Here is an 18635-nt window from a genome sequence, read left to right on the forward strand (position 1 = left end):
TGTATTTCAGGCAATGCGGTTGGAGGCCCCGTGCTAGACAGCCAGACATGCGAATCTTTGATGTGCTTGGGCATCTGGTTATCAGCCGGATGAGGTATGACGGAGAAGCGATAAATATTGAGAATGAAGAAGTCATGTTCTATTCAGCAACACCAAATTTACTGAGAGTCCGTAGCTTTGCTCCATATCTCCAGAGCAACAAAGGCGCTGGCACACCAATCACCACTGCAATGATGGCTAGCAAACTCCCACCTAGGCCATAGCCAAGATTCCTGAACAACGCCGGGACAAACAGTGGGAATGCGAATGCAAACATGGATCTCATGAAACAACAAGCCGCCGAGGCCGAAGCAGTGTGAAGAGCATAGCAATCGGCGATGTAAGCCGATATGCATTGGTATGATACCATGCTGCTGCCGATAGTGATGGCTATGCCCACCTACAGATGGGTAGTGTTAGTACGACAGACCAAATAGTGGTGGGGATCAGGTAGTATTTCTTACGTTGGGAAGCATGAAGTGCATCTTGTTTTGCGCAGTCCAGGCGAAAAGCATTATCCCACAGGGCGTAAGAAGAGAAGCGGGGACCATTAATGGAATGCGAAACTCCGGGACTCCCTTCCCATCCTTCTCAATACCTCGACGTCGTTTGAGTCTTTGATAAATCATGTCCATTGTTGGGGCGGAGATCAAAACACCGATCAATGCTCCGACGGCAATAGAGATGTAGTTCAGGCTCGCTTGCCCTTTGTGCATGCCATAGTAATGCTCCCACAGTTTCGGAAAGCTAGATATGATGAGATATAGCAGTCCAAAATTGAACGCCTGATAGAGCGCGAGGCTTTGTATAATGGGCTGAGTAGCGAGCATGATCCATGGGCGAGATAGGCTGGTCCTGAGGATGACAGCGAGTGTGCGCTCCTGCTTTTCCCACTCCGTTTTAATGGACGAATCATTATAGAGCTTACGCAGTCGCTTGGCCTTCAGGTGCAAAAGTCGTGGGGCATATGTCTCTTTGAGAAAGATCAAGGCGATGACTTGCACCGTGAAGTTCAAGATTACCACGGACCAAAAGGTCCATCGCCAGGTAGCGTATTGAGAGATATACCCACCCGCTGCACATTCAGAGATCATTAGATTTGCACTTGATGTAATTCAGTGGTATCTGGGTGATCAACGTACCAATAGGGCCGACTGCGAGTCCTAAAACGGGAGCGAATTGCATGAATGCAATTCCCTTCCCTCTCTCCTCTGGCTTCCAGCAGTCAGCTAGTACGCCACTGCCCATCTAACGAAGGTGTCAGCATGTTTAATAAACTTTCAGAACCAGAAAAACATACCCCTATAGTCGCACTGCCGCCTATTCCAGCAAGGAAACGAAAGGTCAGGATCTGCTCCTTTGATGCTGCAAACCCGCAAAGGGCAGTCGAGACAATGAAGATCAAATTCCCAACTCGTACAATAGGGGTTCGACCCCATATCTCCGAGCAAGGAGACAATACGAAAGGTCCTAGTGCGTATGTGAGGAGAAATATTGAGAGCACTAATTGCCGCTCCACCTCATTGGTGATGTGCAGGTCGTGGCTGATCGGTCCTAGAGCTGGGGCGGCTATCGATGAGGACAGGGGAGATAGGAACGCGAACGATGATATGATCAAAGATGTCTACGACTTCTGTGAGCTTGTGCTAAATATCTTGGGGTTTGCGAGAGTGATACTGACTGTCCATTTCTGTCTTCGGTTCCAGTTCTTGGGATTTTCTGAGTCTTCCGGCCCATCCCAAGTCACCTACAACAGCGTATTATCGTCAATCCAATGCAGCTAATGTGTATCGATCCACAGAGGCTTACAGATGAGTATGTAGAGATGCTTCCGTCACTGCTTTCGTGTAGTCTAGATTCCGATGTTGAGGGCGTGGCTTTGGCATCGCTGCCATGTTTCTTTATGGTTTCATCTTCGCACAAGGTCGTCAAAGAGTTGAAAGAGAAGAGAGTTGGTCCTAGGGCTTGTTCAGTATCCTCGTTGAAGTCTTGTCGAAGATTCATGGCAAAAGTAGCAAGGAACAGAAAAGTGCCATTAAAGATTGGGTGAGGGAGCACTGTCGAGATGATCTGGCCAAGACTTGTATCACCGAGATTAATCTGCCACCTGAGCACTCCAGACTCCTTATACTACCATGCCACTGACTTCCGTGGCTTGATGTTCACCACAGGTCATAGCATATTTACCATCTTTGACATGGATCAATAATACGGGCCGCAATCCGCAACTTCCCCAACCACATTTAGGGCTGAGCTAGACACTTGGGCGTATCTCAGCTCTATGGAGCCCTTCGTAAAGCTGCCCGTTCGGGCCTTTCGGAAGCTCTGGAGGTCAAGCCATCGCACAAAGAAGAAGCTCAGCGCAATGTTCCGTTCCCCGGAAAGACGGTGTAGGCCGAGCAGGGGAAGGACCTGCTTCTTCCCCAGACAACCTTTGAGCGCGCTACGATTCCAACTGGCGCGAACTATCTCACGCCACGGCCCGAATGGCTCAAAACAAAGGCCACAAGCGCAGTTCCCCGTGCTTTACCCCTGTCCTGGGCTCGGACCATGAATAATCGTATTGTTCAAATCTCGATGCCCAGTTTATGCCACGAAATTTATGGAACCCAAAAAGCTCGCTCAACACATTACATCGTCACCAGAGGTGAAAGAAAGGTCCATCCAGGATTCGAACCTGGGCTTACGGAAGGAACTGATTTTTGGATCAGAATCCGACGTCCTAACCAACTAGACTAATAGACCAATTATGATTGAGAACTGCTTCTCGCTGGGTTTCCCGCGCGGTTGCGACGTTCATGTTGCGTGTGGTTGGGGGCTGAAGCCCTCACTGTGGACACATCGTGAAGTGGATCTCGGAATCGTAGTAACCTCAGAGGTGCAAGGTGGGCATCTTAGCTCGAATTGTGGAATCCTTTTGAACATTCGACATCGAAAACTGGAATGAAAACCTCTACTAGATCAAAGGAGTTGGCATTGAGTCGTTCAGTTCCGAGTACCCGGGTTTAGTTGAACAGCAAATCCCAAGCAACGCCACAAAGCAGAAATAAGATGTCTCTCCGCATTGCAGAGGCGTTTAGCTGTCAGCTGTACTACCTACGCGCGTAGCGCTGAGCATAGAATTTCAGCTCGGCGCCACAATTCCAGGTTGACAGCAAATCTGAAAGAGGAATCCGGTCACGCGACGCAGCCGTGCTTTTCATGTCTGATGGTGTGCTCTGAAGATGGGAATAACATCATTTGTGTAGGGTCAATCAATGGACCCGACAGTTATGAAATCTGCACTGCCTTGCACAACGTCAGTGCAACTTCCGTCGACCATGCCTATTTGCTCCAGTACTAACAACAGAGTAAATCTGGCCGCATCCAAGCTCTGCATCTTAATCGATGCAACGTAGCAGAACAGTTACGCTCCTCGTCCGTCTTAGCTTACGGTAATGCTTTGTTACAGCGATGATCACGGTAGGTGCTTCAGGGAGCTCCGTGGGTCCTGAGCCATTGCCACAGGCTTGGGCTAGGTCAAGCATACATGAGAAGAGCGACTAACAAACAGAGGTGAAGTAACAACCCTCTTAAAATAATAACAACAGACGGAAACAGGTTTGTTATGTGGATTGTCCCTTCAGAAAGTAAGAGACATAACAACCATGGTACATGAGCATAATGAACATGCAGGTTTACAAGATCCACTGGGCGATTGGTTTAGTGGTATAATGACCGCTTAGCATGCGGTAGGTCCTGGGTTCGATTCCCAGATCGTCCATTGATTTTTGCAAATTCCATCATCTTTGCTGTCCCCGCCTGTTGGGTGACACTTTTTTTTTTTTTTTTTTTTTTGCCATTTTGAACATTCTCATCAAAAAGGAAGTGCGGTACGGCAGAAAGCATATTGGCAGATTTTTTGGGATGATTGGGTCACATCCGAAAGGTTAAATGCAGTGTGTGGGGTACACCAGCCGGATGTCGATCACCCTTCCACCCGCGCTTGGAGACATCTCGAAAGGGACGTGTTCTCATGATCCTCCGAGATTCAAGGAGCACGGTTCAGACTAAATCACTTTATTTTCTTATTTATAAACCAAGGTACTTTTGTTTAGCTTGCACGATCAGACTTCACCCGGACAGCCGCCGCTAAGTTAACCTCGAAAGCTTGGCGATCAACCAGATTCATTAATATGGTGCAATATCCCGGCTGGATGCTGCACCGTTCGAGCTTCTGGCGCTGCACCTCTGTCTACTATCGCGTCTCATCGTTGCAGCAACTTGATCTCGACATGGTCGGAACCATTGCTGCTTCCTAGCCTTTGCGGAGCTTAGTGATGTGTCCCGAGAATCTTTCCTTCGCGGCCCAGGCTGATGTCTCCGGTACCTTACTTTGCTTATATGATCAATTCGAGTTGCACTTGCACCTCTAGGTATTAATAACCTTCTCGTGAGGTGGGCTAGATAATGGACTCACGGCCGACCCAGACCCAGCCCACTCGAAAAAAAAAGCATGATCATGTTTCCCTCCCCAGCGAGCCTTTTTGTCTTTGTCTCTCTAGCATCCGCTCACAGCCGAGTGACAAATTTCGTAATCGACGGTGCATCCTACCAAGGCTTCAACACACGATCCTCGAACCCCGACATCCTCGCGGCATGGAGCACGACAGTCAAGAATGACGGTTGGATCAGCACCGAGAGCTACGGTAAATCTGACATCGTTTGCCATATCAATGCGACCAACGCTCAGGGCCATGCACCCATTGCTGCTGGTGACACCATTGACTTTCAATGGCAAGGTTGGCCCGAGTCACATCATGGTCCCGTCATCACGTACCTTGCTTTCTGCGGCATTGACAGAGGGTCCTGCGAGTCCATCGACAAGGTGAAGTTGAGCTTTTTTGCGATCGACAAGGTCGGACTGGTTGATCCGAGTGCCAATGCCACGAGTTTTGCGACGGCGTGGGGAATCTGGGCGAGCGACATCCTCATCAGCAATAATGCGACCTGGGCGGTGCAGATTCCGCCGAAGATCCAACCTGGTTACTATGTGCTTCGACATGAGATCATTGCACTCCATTTTGCTAGGTATCCAGGGCAGGGCGCGCAGCACTATCCCCAGTGTATCAACATTGAAGTTACTGGCGGCGGGAGCGACGAACCCGCTGGGACGTCGGCCGTGGATTTGTATCAAGCGGCGGAGGATGGGTTGATCTACGACATCTCCCAATCGCCTACAGGGACGTACAAGATCCCGGGGCCGACGATGTACACTGGCGCAACGGCTTTCGTCTCTCAGACTGGGGTGGTGGTCCGTTCATCGACAACTGCGATACCCGGCCGACCGATCGCAACTCAGAGTTGAAGAAATCGAGCACAGGAATCGTCGCTAGATCGGAGGCGTGACTGACTGATGAGTACTTAAAAAGCTCGTTCTTCTGTCGTTCTGGGTAGAAATGGGGCCGGTGGAGACGCGCAGGCTGGATGCTGTCGGTGTGTCACAATAGGGCGGTAGCTAGCCCATGACATGTTGGGTAGAGTTTGACACAAAATGACACAGGTCGTCCAGTTTCTTTATCCTAGATCCATATATACTGTCGTGAAGGGCGTTCAAGGCGTAGAAATATGCCAAGGGATGGATGTAAATGACGGCTAACCGACTAGACAACCATCGCTGCTGATTGTTTCCATCCATAGCTGACGCTGCGCCGGTGCGGTACCCCCGGTTTCGGGCGCATTTGCCGGAGACAAGGTCCGGGGCCAACGCCTTTGCCTATCGCTCTTCACTCTCCTACTTCAACCCAATTGCGTCTGCCATTTGCAATTCACTGAGACCCATTGGCTCCCTCGAACAAGTTATCTCGTTACTCTTGTCTTGAATCTCGTAACAGCAGTCATTCTCACCATGATTGCCCGCCTGAGGCCAGTAATCATGCCCATTCCCCGCCGGGTGAGGTCACTCTCAACCGCGCGGGGTTCCTTATCTGGACTCAAGATCAACACCGACCGCCTTCAAGAGTCAATTCATCATACATGCCAATGGGGTGCAGCGCATCGATATGGAAAGTGAGTTTTCTTATTTCCAACTCCTTTCAACAATCCAGTCGGTCTCAACGCTTACCATCATAACGGCAGGGGTGCGACAGAGACAGGCATGGCCAGACTGGCGCTGTCTGACGACGATGCTCGCGTGAGAAAATGGTTCTCCGATGAGGTAGCAAACCTTGACTGTGAACTTGCAATCGATGAGATGGGAAACATGTTTGCGAAACGTCAAGGAGCGCTCAAATCTTCCGCTCCGATGACAGCCATGGGGAGCCATCTTGATACCCAACCCCGCGGGGGCAGATACGACGGCATTCTGGGCGTTCTAGCCGCCGTAGAGGTGATGAGAACACTAAAAGACAACAACTTCAAGACGCAATTCGATGTTGGCATCGTCAATTGGACCAAGTAAGTGTAACAATCACCTCGAAAAAAGCCGCATAAAGTCTGACGAAAACCAGCGAAGAAGGCGCCCGTTTCCCGAGATCAATGATGTCCTCCGGCGTCTGGGCAGGTGAAATCCCGCGGGAAAAGGCCTGGGACTTGGGCGATATCTTCGACCCGTCTGTAACCGTCAAGTCTGAGCTGGAGCGACACGGCTACATCGGTCAGCTCGCCTGTTCAAGCGACGCATCAACTGGTTACCCTCTGGGCGCGCACTTTGAGTTGCACATCGAGCAGGGCCCCATCCTCGAGGAGAACGGCAGGAAGATCGGCGTCGTGCAGGGCGCGCAGGCGTATCGCTGGTTCACCTTCACCATCACGGGCCGCGACGCACACACGGGCACCACGCCGTTGAAGTCCCGCAGAGACCCGTTGCTCGCAGCGTCCAAGATGATTGCTTCCTCCAACGCCATCGCAAAGGAGCTCGGGGCGCTGGCGTCGACAGGTGTTCTCAAGATCCCTCCCAGCTCGTCGACCAACACCATCGTCTCGGAGGTTACCTTCACCCTTGATATTCGCCACCCCGAAAACGCAGTTGTCGAAGAGGTGCAGAGGCGTTGCATCGAGTCGTTTGAGAAGATCGCTGGGGAGGATGGCCGCGGGGTCGAGGTGCAGTGGACGCTCGATACCGATTCGCCCGCGGTCAAGTTTGACAAGGAGTGCATCCAAGCCGTGGAGAATGCAGCGATTGGTCTTTTTGGGCCGGACGGCTGGCTGCCGTTGACCAGCGGCGCGGGGCATGACAGCGTTTACACGAGCAAGCGGTGCCCAACGACAATGATTTTCGTCCCTTGCAAGGACGGTGTGAGCCATCACCCCGAGGAATATTGCAGTCCGGAAGATTGGTCAGTGGATGCGCCCTTGGTGTCGTGAGAAGTGTGAGCTAACTTTGCTGCAGTGCGAATGGCACCCAAGCCCTGCTTGAAGCCGTTGTAAGCTACGACCATCTAAGAGCTAGCAGAAAGTGAAGTTGTATGAGAGGTCTTGAGAAGGAGTAATTGACAGAAAGCCATTGGAATCATCTTTTTGACAGAGAGATGTCATTTCGCTCATGCAAACGAATGTTTTTCATGGAGAGTATGGTTGAGGTGAGCGTCTGTGAATGAGCACTCAGTGAGTGAGTAAATCCGAGCACATGCCTTCACTCCTGCATCGAACTCAGCGCATGAATGTCCTGGACTGGTCTGAAAAATTGCCAACAGGCTTTATTTGTAAGAAAGCTTTAATTTATCAGCACGCCCTTCATGTTGATTGTCATTATCGCGCCTTTGCGACGCGACGATCTCACTCCAGGCCAACCAGGCTCATCCATGATGTCAGACCCCCAGAGACCATCAGTGAGTGAGTTTGGGACTTTGGTGCTTTTAGCGCTGTGGAAACAACCGTGCTGGACCTCGGAGACCCCTCACGCTCACTCCGGATGCAACAAGACAACCATACATATCTTAGGGGCACCGAAACAGCGAACGTGGATTAGTAAGACTGTAGCAAGTCACGACCACCCAATTGTGACGCCATATGCACATCCGAATCGTCCAAATAAGGGCGTGTTTGTTGACCATCGGGATAAAACATCGTCGATGAACTAGCCTGTCCAGCCTCATCGAAGCAGCCAAGGAAGCAATTGAAGAAGGCATATCTTCAGACACCATCTACAGTTGGCAATAATTCACGCCGCAATTCCGAGTAGAAGCTTCACAGGTGCAAAACACAAAACTACATCATGGCATCCGGAATCAAGCCGTACAAGATCGAGGTTCCACAATCAAAGATCGAGGAGCTCCACGCCAAGCTCGATCTCGCAAAGTTCCCGCCAGAGTCTGCGCTCACCGAAAGCTGGGACTATGGCGCCCCGGTCTCAGAAGTGAAGAGGTTGGCCGAGCGCTGGCGCAACGGCTTCGATTGGCGCGCTGCAGAGGCCAAGCTGAATGAGTTGCCGCAATTCACGACAACCATCTCAGTGGATGGCTTCGGCGACCTCGAGATTCACTTCATCCACCAGAAGAGCAAGCAACCTGGAGCTGTGCCGCTGCTATTCTCTCACGGCTGTATGTTTCACCTCGCCCACTCTTCACACGTATGTCGCCCATGACTGACTTGAGATCAGGGCCTGGTAGCTTCCTTGAGGTCCTCAAGATTCTCCCGCTGTTGACGACGGAGAAGAATGGTCTTTCTTTCGATGTTGTGGCACCGTCTCTTCCTAACTTTGGGTTCTCGGAAGGTCCGGACAAACCAGGCTTCCGCCTACCTCAGTACGCCGAGGTCATGCACAAGGTGATGCTGAAGCTCGGTTACGAGCAGTATGGTAAGTGTGCATGCTTGAACAGCTATCGGACCACGAGCTAAGAATCATGCAGTCACTCAAGGAGGCGATTGGGGCTTTGGAATCACCCGGTTCATGGGCCTACTTTACCCAGACCACGTCCTCGCATCCCACATTAACATGGTCTCCGCGAGCCCACCGTCCTTCTTCAAGAACCCGCTACAGTACATCAAAAATCTCTTCCCTTACTCTGAGAAGGAGAAGAAAGGCATTGAGCGAAGCCAGTGGTTCCAGAGAGAGGGTCGCGGTTACAACCTTGAGCAGAGCACCAAGCCGGCGACCTTGGGCCTCGCGTGGGCCGACTCGCCCGTGGCGTTACTATCCTGGATTCTTGAGAAGCTGCATGACTGGACTGATTCATATCCATGGACCGATGACGAGCTTCTGACTTGGATTTCCATCTACCAGTTCTCGACGGCTGGGCCCGAGGCCAGCGCGCGGATTTACTACGAGGTTGCGCACCCTAAGCCGCACACGGAGCACATTGCGTGGGTTCCGCGGGTGAAGCTTGGGTTGTCTATCTTCCCCATGGACCTAATTGTTCCGCCGATGAGCCATGCCAGGACGCTGGGTCCCGTTGTATTTGCTGTCACGCATGGTGATGGTGGGCATTTCGCTGCTCATGAGAGGCCTGAGATATTGGTCAAGGATTTGAGGGAAATGTTCAGCAAGGGTGGTGGTGCGCACGATGTTGCAGAAGTGCTGTCGAAACAAAGTCTTCGATCAAAGTTGTAAATTAGTTTGGCAAAGTCGCTATGACTTTTACTTCTGGAATTAAATTCAAACTCTTGATCTCATCTTCTTTCTAGGATGACCAGTTATCAACCCTATGAAAAACCAGCCTCGTAAGGTTTTCCGTCCCTTGTGCCCATTAATTAATTATATTTTTCAAACGCCAGATAAGAAGAATGTGCCATGCTGGCAACACATAATCAACGTTTATACATGGAGGATATTGTCATCAGACTTCATGACGATGGGGTACTAAGCTGTGAGGTAGCCCATGGTTTCCCGAGTTAGCCGCAGCTAAATCTTTCGGGTCTGCTGGTAGATCCTGGCCAGGGTTGGCCTCTTCATAGTGAGCCCATTTTACAAATCGGTAATACGCAGCTGCAAGAGCGGCTCCCATGCATGGCCCAAGCCAGTAGATCCAGTGATAGTTTGGGAACGACCTGCCTGCAACGGCGCACCCAAAGCTGCGGGCGGGGTTGAGGGAGCCACCAGTGACCCAGACACCTATTCGATTATCAGAAACTCGTCTGGTGAGATTGAAGTAGAAAGTCTTCTTACCTGGAATGAGAATCATGAATAAAGCCAGCCCGACACCGATTGGTGCGAGGAAGGTATCGCGAGACTTCTCCACGGCCAACATGAAAACAACGATGACGAGCTGTGCCGTAAAGAACATCTCAAGAAAGAGTCCCTGGGCAACAGATGTCCCAATGCCAAGCAGCGAGTTTGCCTGCGAAACTTGGCCCGGAAACATGGCTTCGACCAGTCCACCGGCGCACATCGCGGCCAGCAGCTGAGCCGGCACGAGGAAAGCGGACCGCATCCACGGCAATTGACCGCCGAGAGAAAGGCCCAGAGTGACCTAGTCTCGTTCATCAGCATGCGGCTCAACTAGTGTGACAGGATATGGTTATGTGCCCGTGAAAATATATGCACTTACCGCAGGATTGAAGAGGCCTCCGCTGATGCGGTAAAAAGTCCAAACATTGACCAGCAGAGAGAGACCGTAAGATAGAGCTATGAAGACTACGCCCTCGCTGCTCAGCGTGCCATCGCCGGCCGAGGAAGCCCCCTGCTTGATCACCATGATGTTGCCGGCGTACGCAAAGTACAGGAAGAAAAAAGTGCCGACGAACTCGCCCGAGGCGGCAACGAGGTGGCCTCCCATAGCGCTGAGATGTGTTTGAGGGATTTCGTGGTGCTGCCCGTTGGCATGATCATGGTGGCGGTCCTGGGGTTTCGACATCTTTAAACTCTCCTCTCTCTATCTCCCTTCTGTTTCTGTTTTCCTCTGGCCTCTGAATCAGTTGCTTGCGTCGATGCTGGTAGCGCTATCACTATCAAGGGACATGGGTGGAAGGGAGAAACATCCGAGTGCAAGGGAGGGGACCCTTTTGAACATGTATGATGGCGACATTGTACCTACTTTAGGCATGGGGGAATAACAGCCATAGGGGGTAAACACAAAGGAATATCACAAAACGCCGTGCCAAAAATTCTCCGTTGGGGGTTTAGATCAACGGGTGTGGCTTGGAAAGTGGTTAACTGCAAGCAGCTCTAATGACTCTTCGTGATGCGGTGCGCACGTCAGTGGTACCCCCATGGTGAGACATTTAGCCTGGCGCCCCCAATCATAGGTGCATTCGTTGAAGCTGCCGTAAGCCGCAGACGTGCTGGAATCTCTTAATCTGCCGCGCCGCCGTTCCCTTTCCAGACTCGATACGATGACAAGCGACCAGGCCGCGCGCCCGCCTCCATTACCCCATCATCGCGCGTTTGATTTGTTGACAAAGACTGAAATTCCTAAGTCTCACGCCTCGGTCGTCGCTCTTATTCTGCGTGGCTCTCTCCTCGTCTGGGACATTCCCCACGCCATCCACTTACGTGTGCTCCAGAATCCTCCATCTCAAGAAATCCGAAATAGAAAGTCTAGCGTCCGTCCGTCAATTTTGTTAGTGGCTTGAACTAGGAGTCCCGAAAGCCTCCGTGCCGTCAACCGGTCAACGGAAACAAGCAGTAGGCAGAGAGGTTCGCGAAATTGTTTTGATGTTCAACAGAGGATTGCGTTTGTGCTTGTACCTGTTGGACAAACTCTCATTTACATCATGTTGGTGCGACACGGTTCAAATTGCCTTGTGCAAGTAAGATTCATCATTGAAGTTGATGCTGTTTGTGCCGGTTAACAACATCGTATCACTTTGAAATGTCACGCCGAATACGAGATAGTCAAGATTCAAATATGCACTAGGAAGGCAGTTGCCGAAGTGCTGTGGGCCGTTCGTAAGTCACTCACTCTCTTGTTTGCGTCATAGAGAACATGAGTACGGAAGAGATAACTTCCGTTATCAAATAGCGCTAGCAATTTAGTGAATAGCAATGTTTGCTCAGTTCCCAAATAGATGGTATGGGATCTCCAGTCGCTTTTTCCAATAAACATATTCATTGCTAGATGTAGATAGGAAGCGCTACCCGGGTCTAGGAAATTATCGCAAGTCTTTAACACTAAATACCTTACGAATATTATTCATTGTGTAATGCTTAAGGGTGTGGCTCAAAGATACCGAAACATGCAGCAGTCCACAAGTACGACCGTTGTAGCAAGTGCGACTTTCATTTGGTGTCCTATGTCATACATCCGGGGAAATCATGTTGTTGTCGCGTAATTGTCCTTTTCGGTTCTGTTTTGGGGGCGACATCGATGAGTTCGAAAATAGACTCAAGCATGCCCTTGGTCCGCTCGAAACACCAGGGCAGAGTGAAAAGATGAGCTTACGTCAAAGTGCCGACAAAGAGTTCGATCAAGCTGTAGCTTGCAGCTGATAGACCGGTAGTCTTTATTTGGTGCCAGCCAGATTCCAGCCCACTAAAATCGTAAAAGAGATGGCAGGAACCGTTTACATATACTTAGTATCAAGTTGTGGTTTACATTGTCGTGCCTTGCCTCATTTTGTGCCCTTGTGGTTTTCGTTGTGACTCAACTCAGCTTCACACCGCTCTCTGTATGTCTTGTCGGCGATCTGGAAGGTCTGGAGGATAACCTTTAGCTTGTGACTCGAGAATGATCGACATCTCCTTAGCCATCCTCGAGACCGAGGACCCGGCTGCCATAATCCGCGACGCTTCTTTATACAAACGAGGCACGCTGCGGCCGCTGTGCAGGAGACCGACCCCAGCAATGTGAGGTCTTTTATGATTTCTGACCTCCAACCAGCCGTTTAAAAGATCTATGTCAACGACTTGGTCGAGTCGGATGATCTCCGTATTGGATGTTCCGGTGCTGGCCCCACTTCCGGCGGAATTAGGATCTTGTTGCTCAAAAATATCTGCGTACACCACCATGTAGAGCACGCAGATCAAGACGCTAAGGATGTCGAGTACTGTTGCCACTCTCATAGTGCGAAAGTGTTGAAGAACCTGCGCTGCGTAGTACAAGCAGTGTCTTGCTCTGCTGACATTCTGCGGTATAATGTTCAGCAGTTCAGACCGGGCTTTGCTGTGACCTGCATCTGTCGTCTGCCATTTGCCGTAGGGGTTGAGTAGCCGCAACGGTGTGACTGAGCAAATGGAAAGGACTCGGGAGAGCAAGGCAAAGTCATTCGAGTTGGTGCCGGCGTCCGTTTCGCGCAACATCTGAGAGCATCCTGCCTGGGACAAAGCATCGAAGGCTTTCTGGGAGAGCATCGTCCCCATTCCTAGAGCTAGACCGGGTTGATTAGCAGTACTGCCGACAGAGCCGAGTCCCATAGCTCGAAGCAGATCGCTCTCGGCAGCTTGCTGAACGATGGCCGAGAGCAGTATTGTAGACTTAGCCGGCTGCTCTAGACTCGCCGGCACTACATCGCCGAGACCAACGCGTGCAAGTAGAGCACAAATAGTTAATGAAGGCTGCGGTGGCGGGAGAAGGTGCCACTGCTCGTGACTCGATGACCAGTACGCATCAGCTGTGGGTACCGGAGTTTGTAGCTCAGCAATTGAGAGCAGAGGAGGAAGCATGAAGAATGTCGCCTGGAGACACTCCGACACTTTTTGTGTGTAAGTTTCGTAGCACGAGGGTGGTTCAGCGAAGGTGACTTACTCCAAGTGAAGTGTATGATCCGTCGTTTGGCTTCGGCTTGTACCCACTGGGACCATGCGTGGTTCGCGTCCTCAGCGGATGTATGCGTGTGCATCAAAGTGCCCTCTCGAGACAGCAGTTGGCGACAAAGGGTGACGAGAATATTCCGGTAGAATTGCACCTCGATGACAATGCTCCGCTCACCCGAGAGCCATTGGCTTTGATGGAACAACAATAGAGATTGCGCACAGGTCAAAACGTCATTGCTCGATAGCTCTTGAATCTGCAATTTATTGAATTGTCACATTAGTACCATGCCATGAGAAAAGCTCCAATGATGGGCCTTACATCTCTTTTCAGCATGTGCTGGGCAATTAGCTGCAGTAGCAAAACATGATCGTGATGGTGGTGCGCTAGGGAGTACCGACTGCCAAGACACAACACACTGAGTACCAGCTGCCACGTCTCGGGTGACGCCTGAAATGTCGGTTTATGTAACAAAGGCATTCGCGGATGAAAGTGCTCAAAATACAATTGCATGTATGCATCAAGGTGTCGCAAAGATGGGAAGTTGGCTTCAAGCCCTTGGGCTTCGTGCTGTGGCAGTCGGGCTTTGATGGCTTGGAGCATGTATGCTCGCGTTTCTGCTGTCATGGGAGGTACATGAGGAATGTACTCAACAATCAAGATGTCTTCCTCCTCCGCTGTCAGGTTGCCTGGCTCAGTAATGACCTCAACGGCCTCCACACCTACTCTTGGTGTTACTTTTGCACCGAAGCTATTTTGCACGCTCTGGTCATCCACAGGTTCAACGACGGTAGCCAAAGCAGTGTCTCCGAAGCAAAAGTCTGTTGATGTCCCAACTCCGAGAGAAGTAGCCGGTGAGAAAGGAAACAGAAATTGGGCAGGGGTCAAGAGAGCGTCCCATAGGAGGTCTGGCTCGAGCGGAGGTTGGTCCGAGACGCAAGATTGCGAAGTGATAGGCAGCAAGTTCTGACGAGGCGGAGTGGGGGCAGAGGATACGTCGCCATCGGCTGCAGGCTGCGCAACGAAGATAGTCTCATCATCGCCAGAACTTGGTTGGTATGAGCAGCGACGACCTTTGTTTGTGCAGTTGGTACAAGGTGCTGGCCTGCAACCATCGCAGCGTTGTTTAGCTTTGGCGCAGGCTTCGCACGCACGACGTTGGTCTCGTGAGAGATGACCGTCGTTGTTTTGCGTCCATTCAACGAGGACTGTAGTACCATGTGTGCGGACATGCCGTTTCAACGTGTCTCTTTTTCCCGCTGAAAGTCAGTCACAGACGTTACAGGAGAAGAACTGGACACAGCCTATCCAAGACACGGAGGATACACACCTTCGAGAGAAGGCCCTCTTACAGATACTGCATGCGTGAGAACGACGGCCGGAGTGGCGGTCCAGATGTCGACTTAGATGCTCGCGCCGACGGAAGGTCTGCCCGCATTCGGGACACAGCACTGATGCGGAGGCGGAGGAGGAAGACGGGGAGGATGAGGGGCCGTTGCCGTCACCGACACCGTCGGCAGCGCCATCGTTATCGGCATTGCTACCTAGATTGGCAACTGCGGAGGTATGCGATCGCATGTTGAACAATTTATTGAGGTGTGAAATCTTGGTATGTCTGCGGAGCATGATGGGGAATGTTGGGGTTCCGAGATACCGCGGCAGCGGCGGGGGTGGGGGATCCCGAAATATGTGGAGAATGGCGGCGGGGCCGTGGGGGTGGAGGGATGCCGATGAGAAACTCCCGTCTTGCACTCTACCAACCGCCACCGCAACTCGCGAATGTAACAGAGGGCGGGACTCAGTTCGCCTACTCAATCAAGCTTAGTCCCGTTCACATTAATAGATGGAACTGCCTCAAGCATCTCAAGAAGTCGTTAAAGCTGAGACGTTATGATAGGCGTTGTATTGCAAACTGCTCTGACGCCCCGATCTGACTTCTTTGTGTTACTTTTATTTTGCAATGTTCAGAAAAGCATATCCGATGTACCCAGTTGCAGTGCAGTCACCTTGGAACCCGTCTCCTTCTCGACCGCTTGCGTAGCTGGGCTTACATCCACCGTCCACGGCTTGATCGGCGCCTCATCGTGCAAACACCAGATTACCTTCTTTGGCTCTCCTAGAAGCTTCGATACTTGCACCGCGAACTGCGCCGCAGATCCATCAAACGGTCTTCCGTTCAAGTTCGCCCGTCCAGCAATTGCTTGAATGAGCACGTCTGGCTGTGGTTGCACCGTCTTCAGTATTCCATCGTACCCGCCCAGATGTCCGTTCCACAACAGTGTCTTGCCCTCCCCGAACAGGAAGTTGTACATTAGCTGCCCTCCGTCAAAGTGAGACATGCATTCCCTCGCCGGGCCGTTGACGTAGTCTACGAAAGAGCGCATGCCCGAGTCCATAGCATCGCGAGGCATGTGGTCGCCGATCTTGAGGAGGCCGTATTTCATACCGAATGTGATATCCAGTGTGCAAGCGTACTGGCTTGCTCCTCCAATATACTCCTTGCCTGTATCCATGATTGCAGGCACATCGGCATGCGAGCCACCAGGCATGAGACAGTGCAGTGAAGGCCAGACATGGACGGAGGCCGCGGCCAATCTAGCATCCGGAGCTGGAGGAGCGCCTGGTGGCCCAGGAGCGATGTCAACTTCACCACGAGCTGCAGCTTGACGGCACTTGAAAGGAAAAAGAGGGATGCGCTCGCCACCAGATACAGGGATCAACTGGTCCTCGGGCACTCCAGCTGACCGAAGGACGTTAATGGCTTCGCCATTAGCAATAACATGTGCTCCGGTTTTGATTGCGATCCTATCGGCTCCGGGAAGACTAAAGGACCCCTAGTGAGTCGGCTTTGTGGAAAAGTAATAGTGACTGTGATGCGAATTAGTGTGACACTCACTGGTCAAAATGTGCGTGGGAGATGAAGACGTAATCCGCTTCATCCACATCGTCGATAGCCAACACTTTGGGCAGAACACCTGGACGCTCCAGCCATGTGTCCAAGAAGATGACGAGACCGTTGACTTTCACGCGAAACGTGGTAGCACCTGGGTAATTAATGAGCCTCGCGAATCTCGGCAGTAATTAAGAGACACTGAATGTGGCGGCAACTTACCGAACCACTCGATTGTGGCATCCATGCTTAAGCTTTTGCCTGTCAACGCCGTGAAGTGGAGAAGAAAGCAAGCTGTAGTTCAGATTGACGTCTGGATTGAATCTGAATTATGCACCTAATATAGCCAGGTTGGAGCCACAGATCCTCTGATGGCCAAGCCCGGGGACCCCCGCAACTCCGCACCGCGAGGCGAACTTATTCTACAATCCAGGCTTTGCAGAAGCTATCGGATCCCATCCAACGCCGCCCTCGCAACTACCTAGGCAACTTTCAGGATCCTGTCGACAAGCCGTGTCCAGCCTTCGTCTCTGGCTTGCGCTCGCTCCTTGGATGTCCATCACACAGAGGAGTCGGTAAAGCAAATCCATTGTCACGCTACCTACATGATATCCTTTTCGATTATCAGCACATCGGCTCAGTCTATAGACACAGATCCCCTACATGCACTACTTCTCATGCGATACATAGTCTACCTTCCCTTCGGCTTTCAAACCAATAGTCTCTAAGGCAGAAATGAGCCATCCCATCGCGGTCATAGCCATTCCGACGAAGGTAATCATCATCTTACCCGATAACGTCGTCAAATCTAGCGAAGTTACGGTCTCACTAGCCTTCACCATCTTAAACGCGCGAGTATACATCTCTGCGTCGAATGTGCGCGCTAAAGCGGCGAGTTCCCCATCCGACGGCACGTCCTGCTCAAATGTTGCTTGATGGAAAAGTTCGACAAGATTGGCGGCATCAGTCAGCGCCTGGTTTGCACCCATGCCTCGGCCAGGCGTCATGGGGTGCACGGCGTCGCCGAGGAGAACCACTCGCGAATTTTTGCCAATACCGTTTCGCCAATCCGTCTTCGGCTTGACGGAGCTGGTCACAAGGCCCGTCCGGACAGCCTCAGTCGCAGATCGCATGATGAGTTCTAAAGGTTTGCCATAGCCAAGGTCGTTTCGGAAGTAATCTATGAGGTGAGGAATGATCTTCTCAGGATTCGAGCCGGCCTTCGCTATCAGCTCGTCTCCCCGGGCCCTCGGTATACCGACCGACCAGAACAAGGTGTATGACTCTGTGCCGCTGGTACTTGGGTCCTTCTGGGGGTCATAGACGGATGCAAATCCAGCAACATCTTTGCCGCCTAAGAACATTACCGAGCCAGATTCGACGAGCGACTCGGGTAGCTCATCTCGTACAGATCGTGAGATTATGCCGCGAGACTGGATCAAAGTCATGCTGTCTAGCTTGATCTTGTTGTTAAGGCCAACCTGTCGGTTAACCTGGCTGTTGCTGCCGTCTGATGCGATAAGAATGTCGGCCTCCTGTGAAGCCTGGCCATCGAAGTGTAGCTGCACGCCGCATTGCTCACCAGGCATCAGCTCAAAGCGCGCGAAGGTGTGGTCGAAGTGAACCCGCCCTTGAACTAGTAATGGCTGTAGAAGAGCACCACGCAGTCTTTTCCTAGGTATGGCTCGACTCTTGGGATACAACTTGAGATCGCCGAGGCGAAGACGAACTGCGAAAGTATCGGGATCAACAATGGTAGGCGCTTTCGCCTGATCACCGGCCCAAACCTCGCGGATCAATGACCAGAGCTCAAGGTCGGAGACTGTCTTCAGAGCGTTAAGGCCATTGGCGCTGATGCGGAGCTGATACCCGCCACGCTCTGAGTTGAATGCAATTATGTCGCGTTCGAAGACCTGGACATCGAATCTCCCAGCTGGATCTTTCAGTAAGCCGTTGGCGACGGCAAGTCCAGAGATTCCTGCGCCAATGATGGCGACTCGAATTTTGCGATGCTTGCCCTCGTGAGGAAGAAACTTAGACGAAGCCATGGTGGGTTAAAGTGAATGAAAGACTTATATGTGTAACAACCAACCGCGGTA

General features: G+C 51.6%; 6 protein-coding genes across 6 annotated transcripts; 3 read left to right on the forward strand and 3 right to left on the reverse strand.

The window, feature by feature from the left end:
* Nucleotides 1-139: 139 nt before the first annotated feature.
* CABS01_07397 (major facilitator superfamily transporter) lies at nucleotides 140-2043 on the reverse strand (the record flags this gene model as incomplete). The annotated part of the gene is made up of 6 exons (XM_060540760.1): nucleotides 140-439; nucleotides 504-1114; nucleotides 1182-1287; nucleotides 1340-1663; nucleotides 1721-1786; nucleotides 1849-2043. The coding sequence occupies 6 exons, from the start codon at nucleotides 2041-2043 to the stop codon at nucleotides 140-142; spliced, it is 1602 nt and encodes a 533-aa protein (XP_060402928.1).
* Nucleotides 2044-4540: 2497 nt separating this feature from the next.
* Nucleotides 4541-5386, forward strand: CABS01_07398 (glycosyl hydrolase family 61; the record flags this gene model as incomplete). Its single annotated transcript, XM_060540761.1, has 1 exon — nucleotides 4541-5386. One exon carries the CDS (start codon nucleotides 4541-4543, stop codon nucleotides 5384-5386), a length of 846 nt encoding a protein of 281 aa, XP_060402929.1.
* A 540-nt stretch (nucleotides 5387-5926) lies between these two features.
* Nucleotides 5927-7478, forward strand: CABS01_07399 (hydantoinase/carbamoylase family amidase; the record flags this gene model as incomplete). Its single annotated transcript, XM_060540762.1, has 4 exons — nucleotides 5927-6087; nucleotides 6157-6474; nucleotides 6528-7355; nucleotides 7409-7478. 4 exons carry the CDS (start codon nucleotides 5927-5929, stop codon nucleotides 7476-7478), a joined length of 1377 nt encoding a protein of 458 aa, XP_060402930.1.
* A 755-nt stretch (nucleotides 7479-8233) lies between these two features.
* Nucleotides 8234-9568, forward strand: CABS01_07400 (epoxide hydrolase; the record flags this gene model as incomplete). The annotated part of the gene is made up of 3 exons (XM_060540763.1): nucleotides 8234-8558; nucleotides 8618-8815; nucleotides 8868-9568. The coding sequence occupies 3 exons, from the start codon at nucleotides 8234-8236 to the stop codon at nucleotides 9566-9568; spliced, it is 1224 nt and encodes a 407-aa protein (XP_060402931.1).
* Nucleotides 9569-9794: 226 nt separating this feature from the next.
* Nucleotides 9795-10811, reverse strand: CABS01_07401 (aquaporin related protein; the record flags this gene model as incomplete). The annotated part of the gene is made up of 3 exons (XM_060540764.1): nucleotides 9795-10069; nucleotides 10124-10427; nucleotides 10506-10811. The coding sequence occupies 3 exons, from the start codon at nucleotides 10809-10811 to the stop codon at nucleotides 9795-9797; spliced, it is 885 nt and encodes a 294-aa protein (XP_060402932.1).
* Nucleotides 10812-12550: 1739 nt separating this feature from the next.
* Nucleotides 12551-18584, reverse strand: CABS01_07402 (uncharacterized protein; the record flags this gene model as incomplete). Its single annotated transcript, XM_060540765.1, has 8 exons — nucleotides 12551-13506; nucleotides 13641-13902; nucleotides 14283-14719; nucleotides 14999-15190; nucleotides 15634-16469; nucleotides 16543-16666; nucleotides 16759-16830; nucleotides 17327-18584. The coding sequence occupies 8 exons, from the start codon at nucleotides 18582-18584 to the stop codon at nucleotides 12551-12553; spliced, it is 4137 nt and encodes a 1378-aa protein (XP_060402933.1).
* Nucleotides 18585-18635: the final 51 nt, after the last annotated feature.

The sequence above is a fragment of the Colletotrichum abscissum genome, assembly GCF_030869225.1.
Source record: "Colletotrichum abscissum strain IMI 504890 chromosome Unknown Scaffold_16.1, whole genome shotgun sequence".
NCBI lineage: Eukaryota > Fungi > Ascomycota > Sordariomycetes > Glomerellales > Glomerellaceae > Colletotrichum > Colletotrichum abscissum.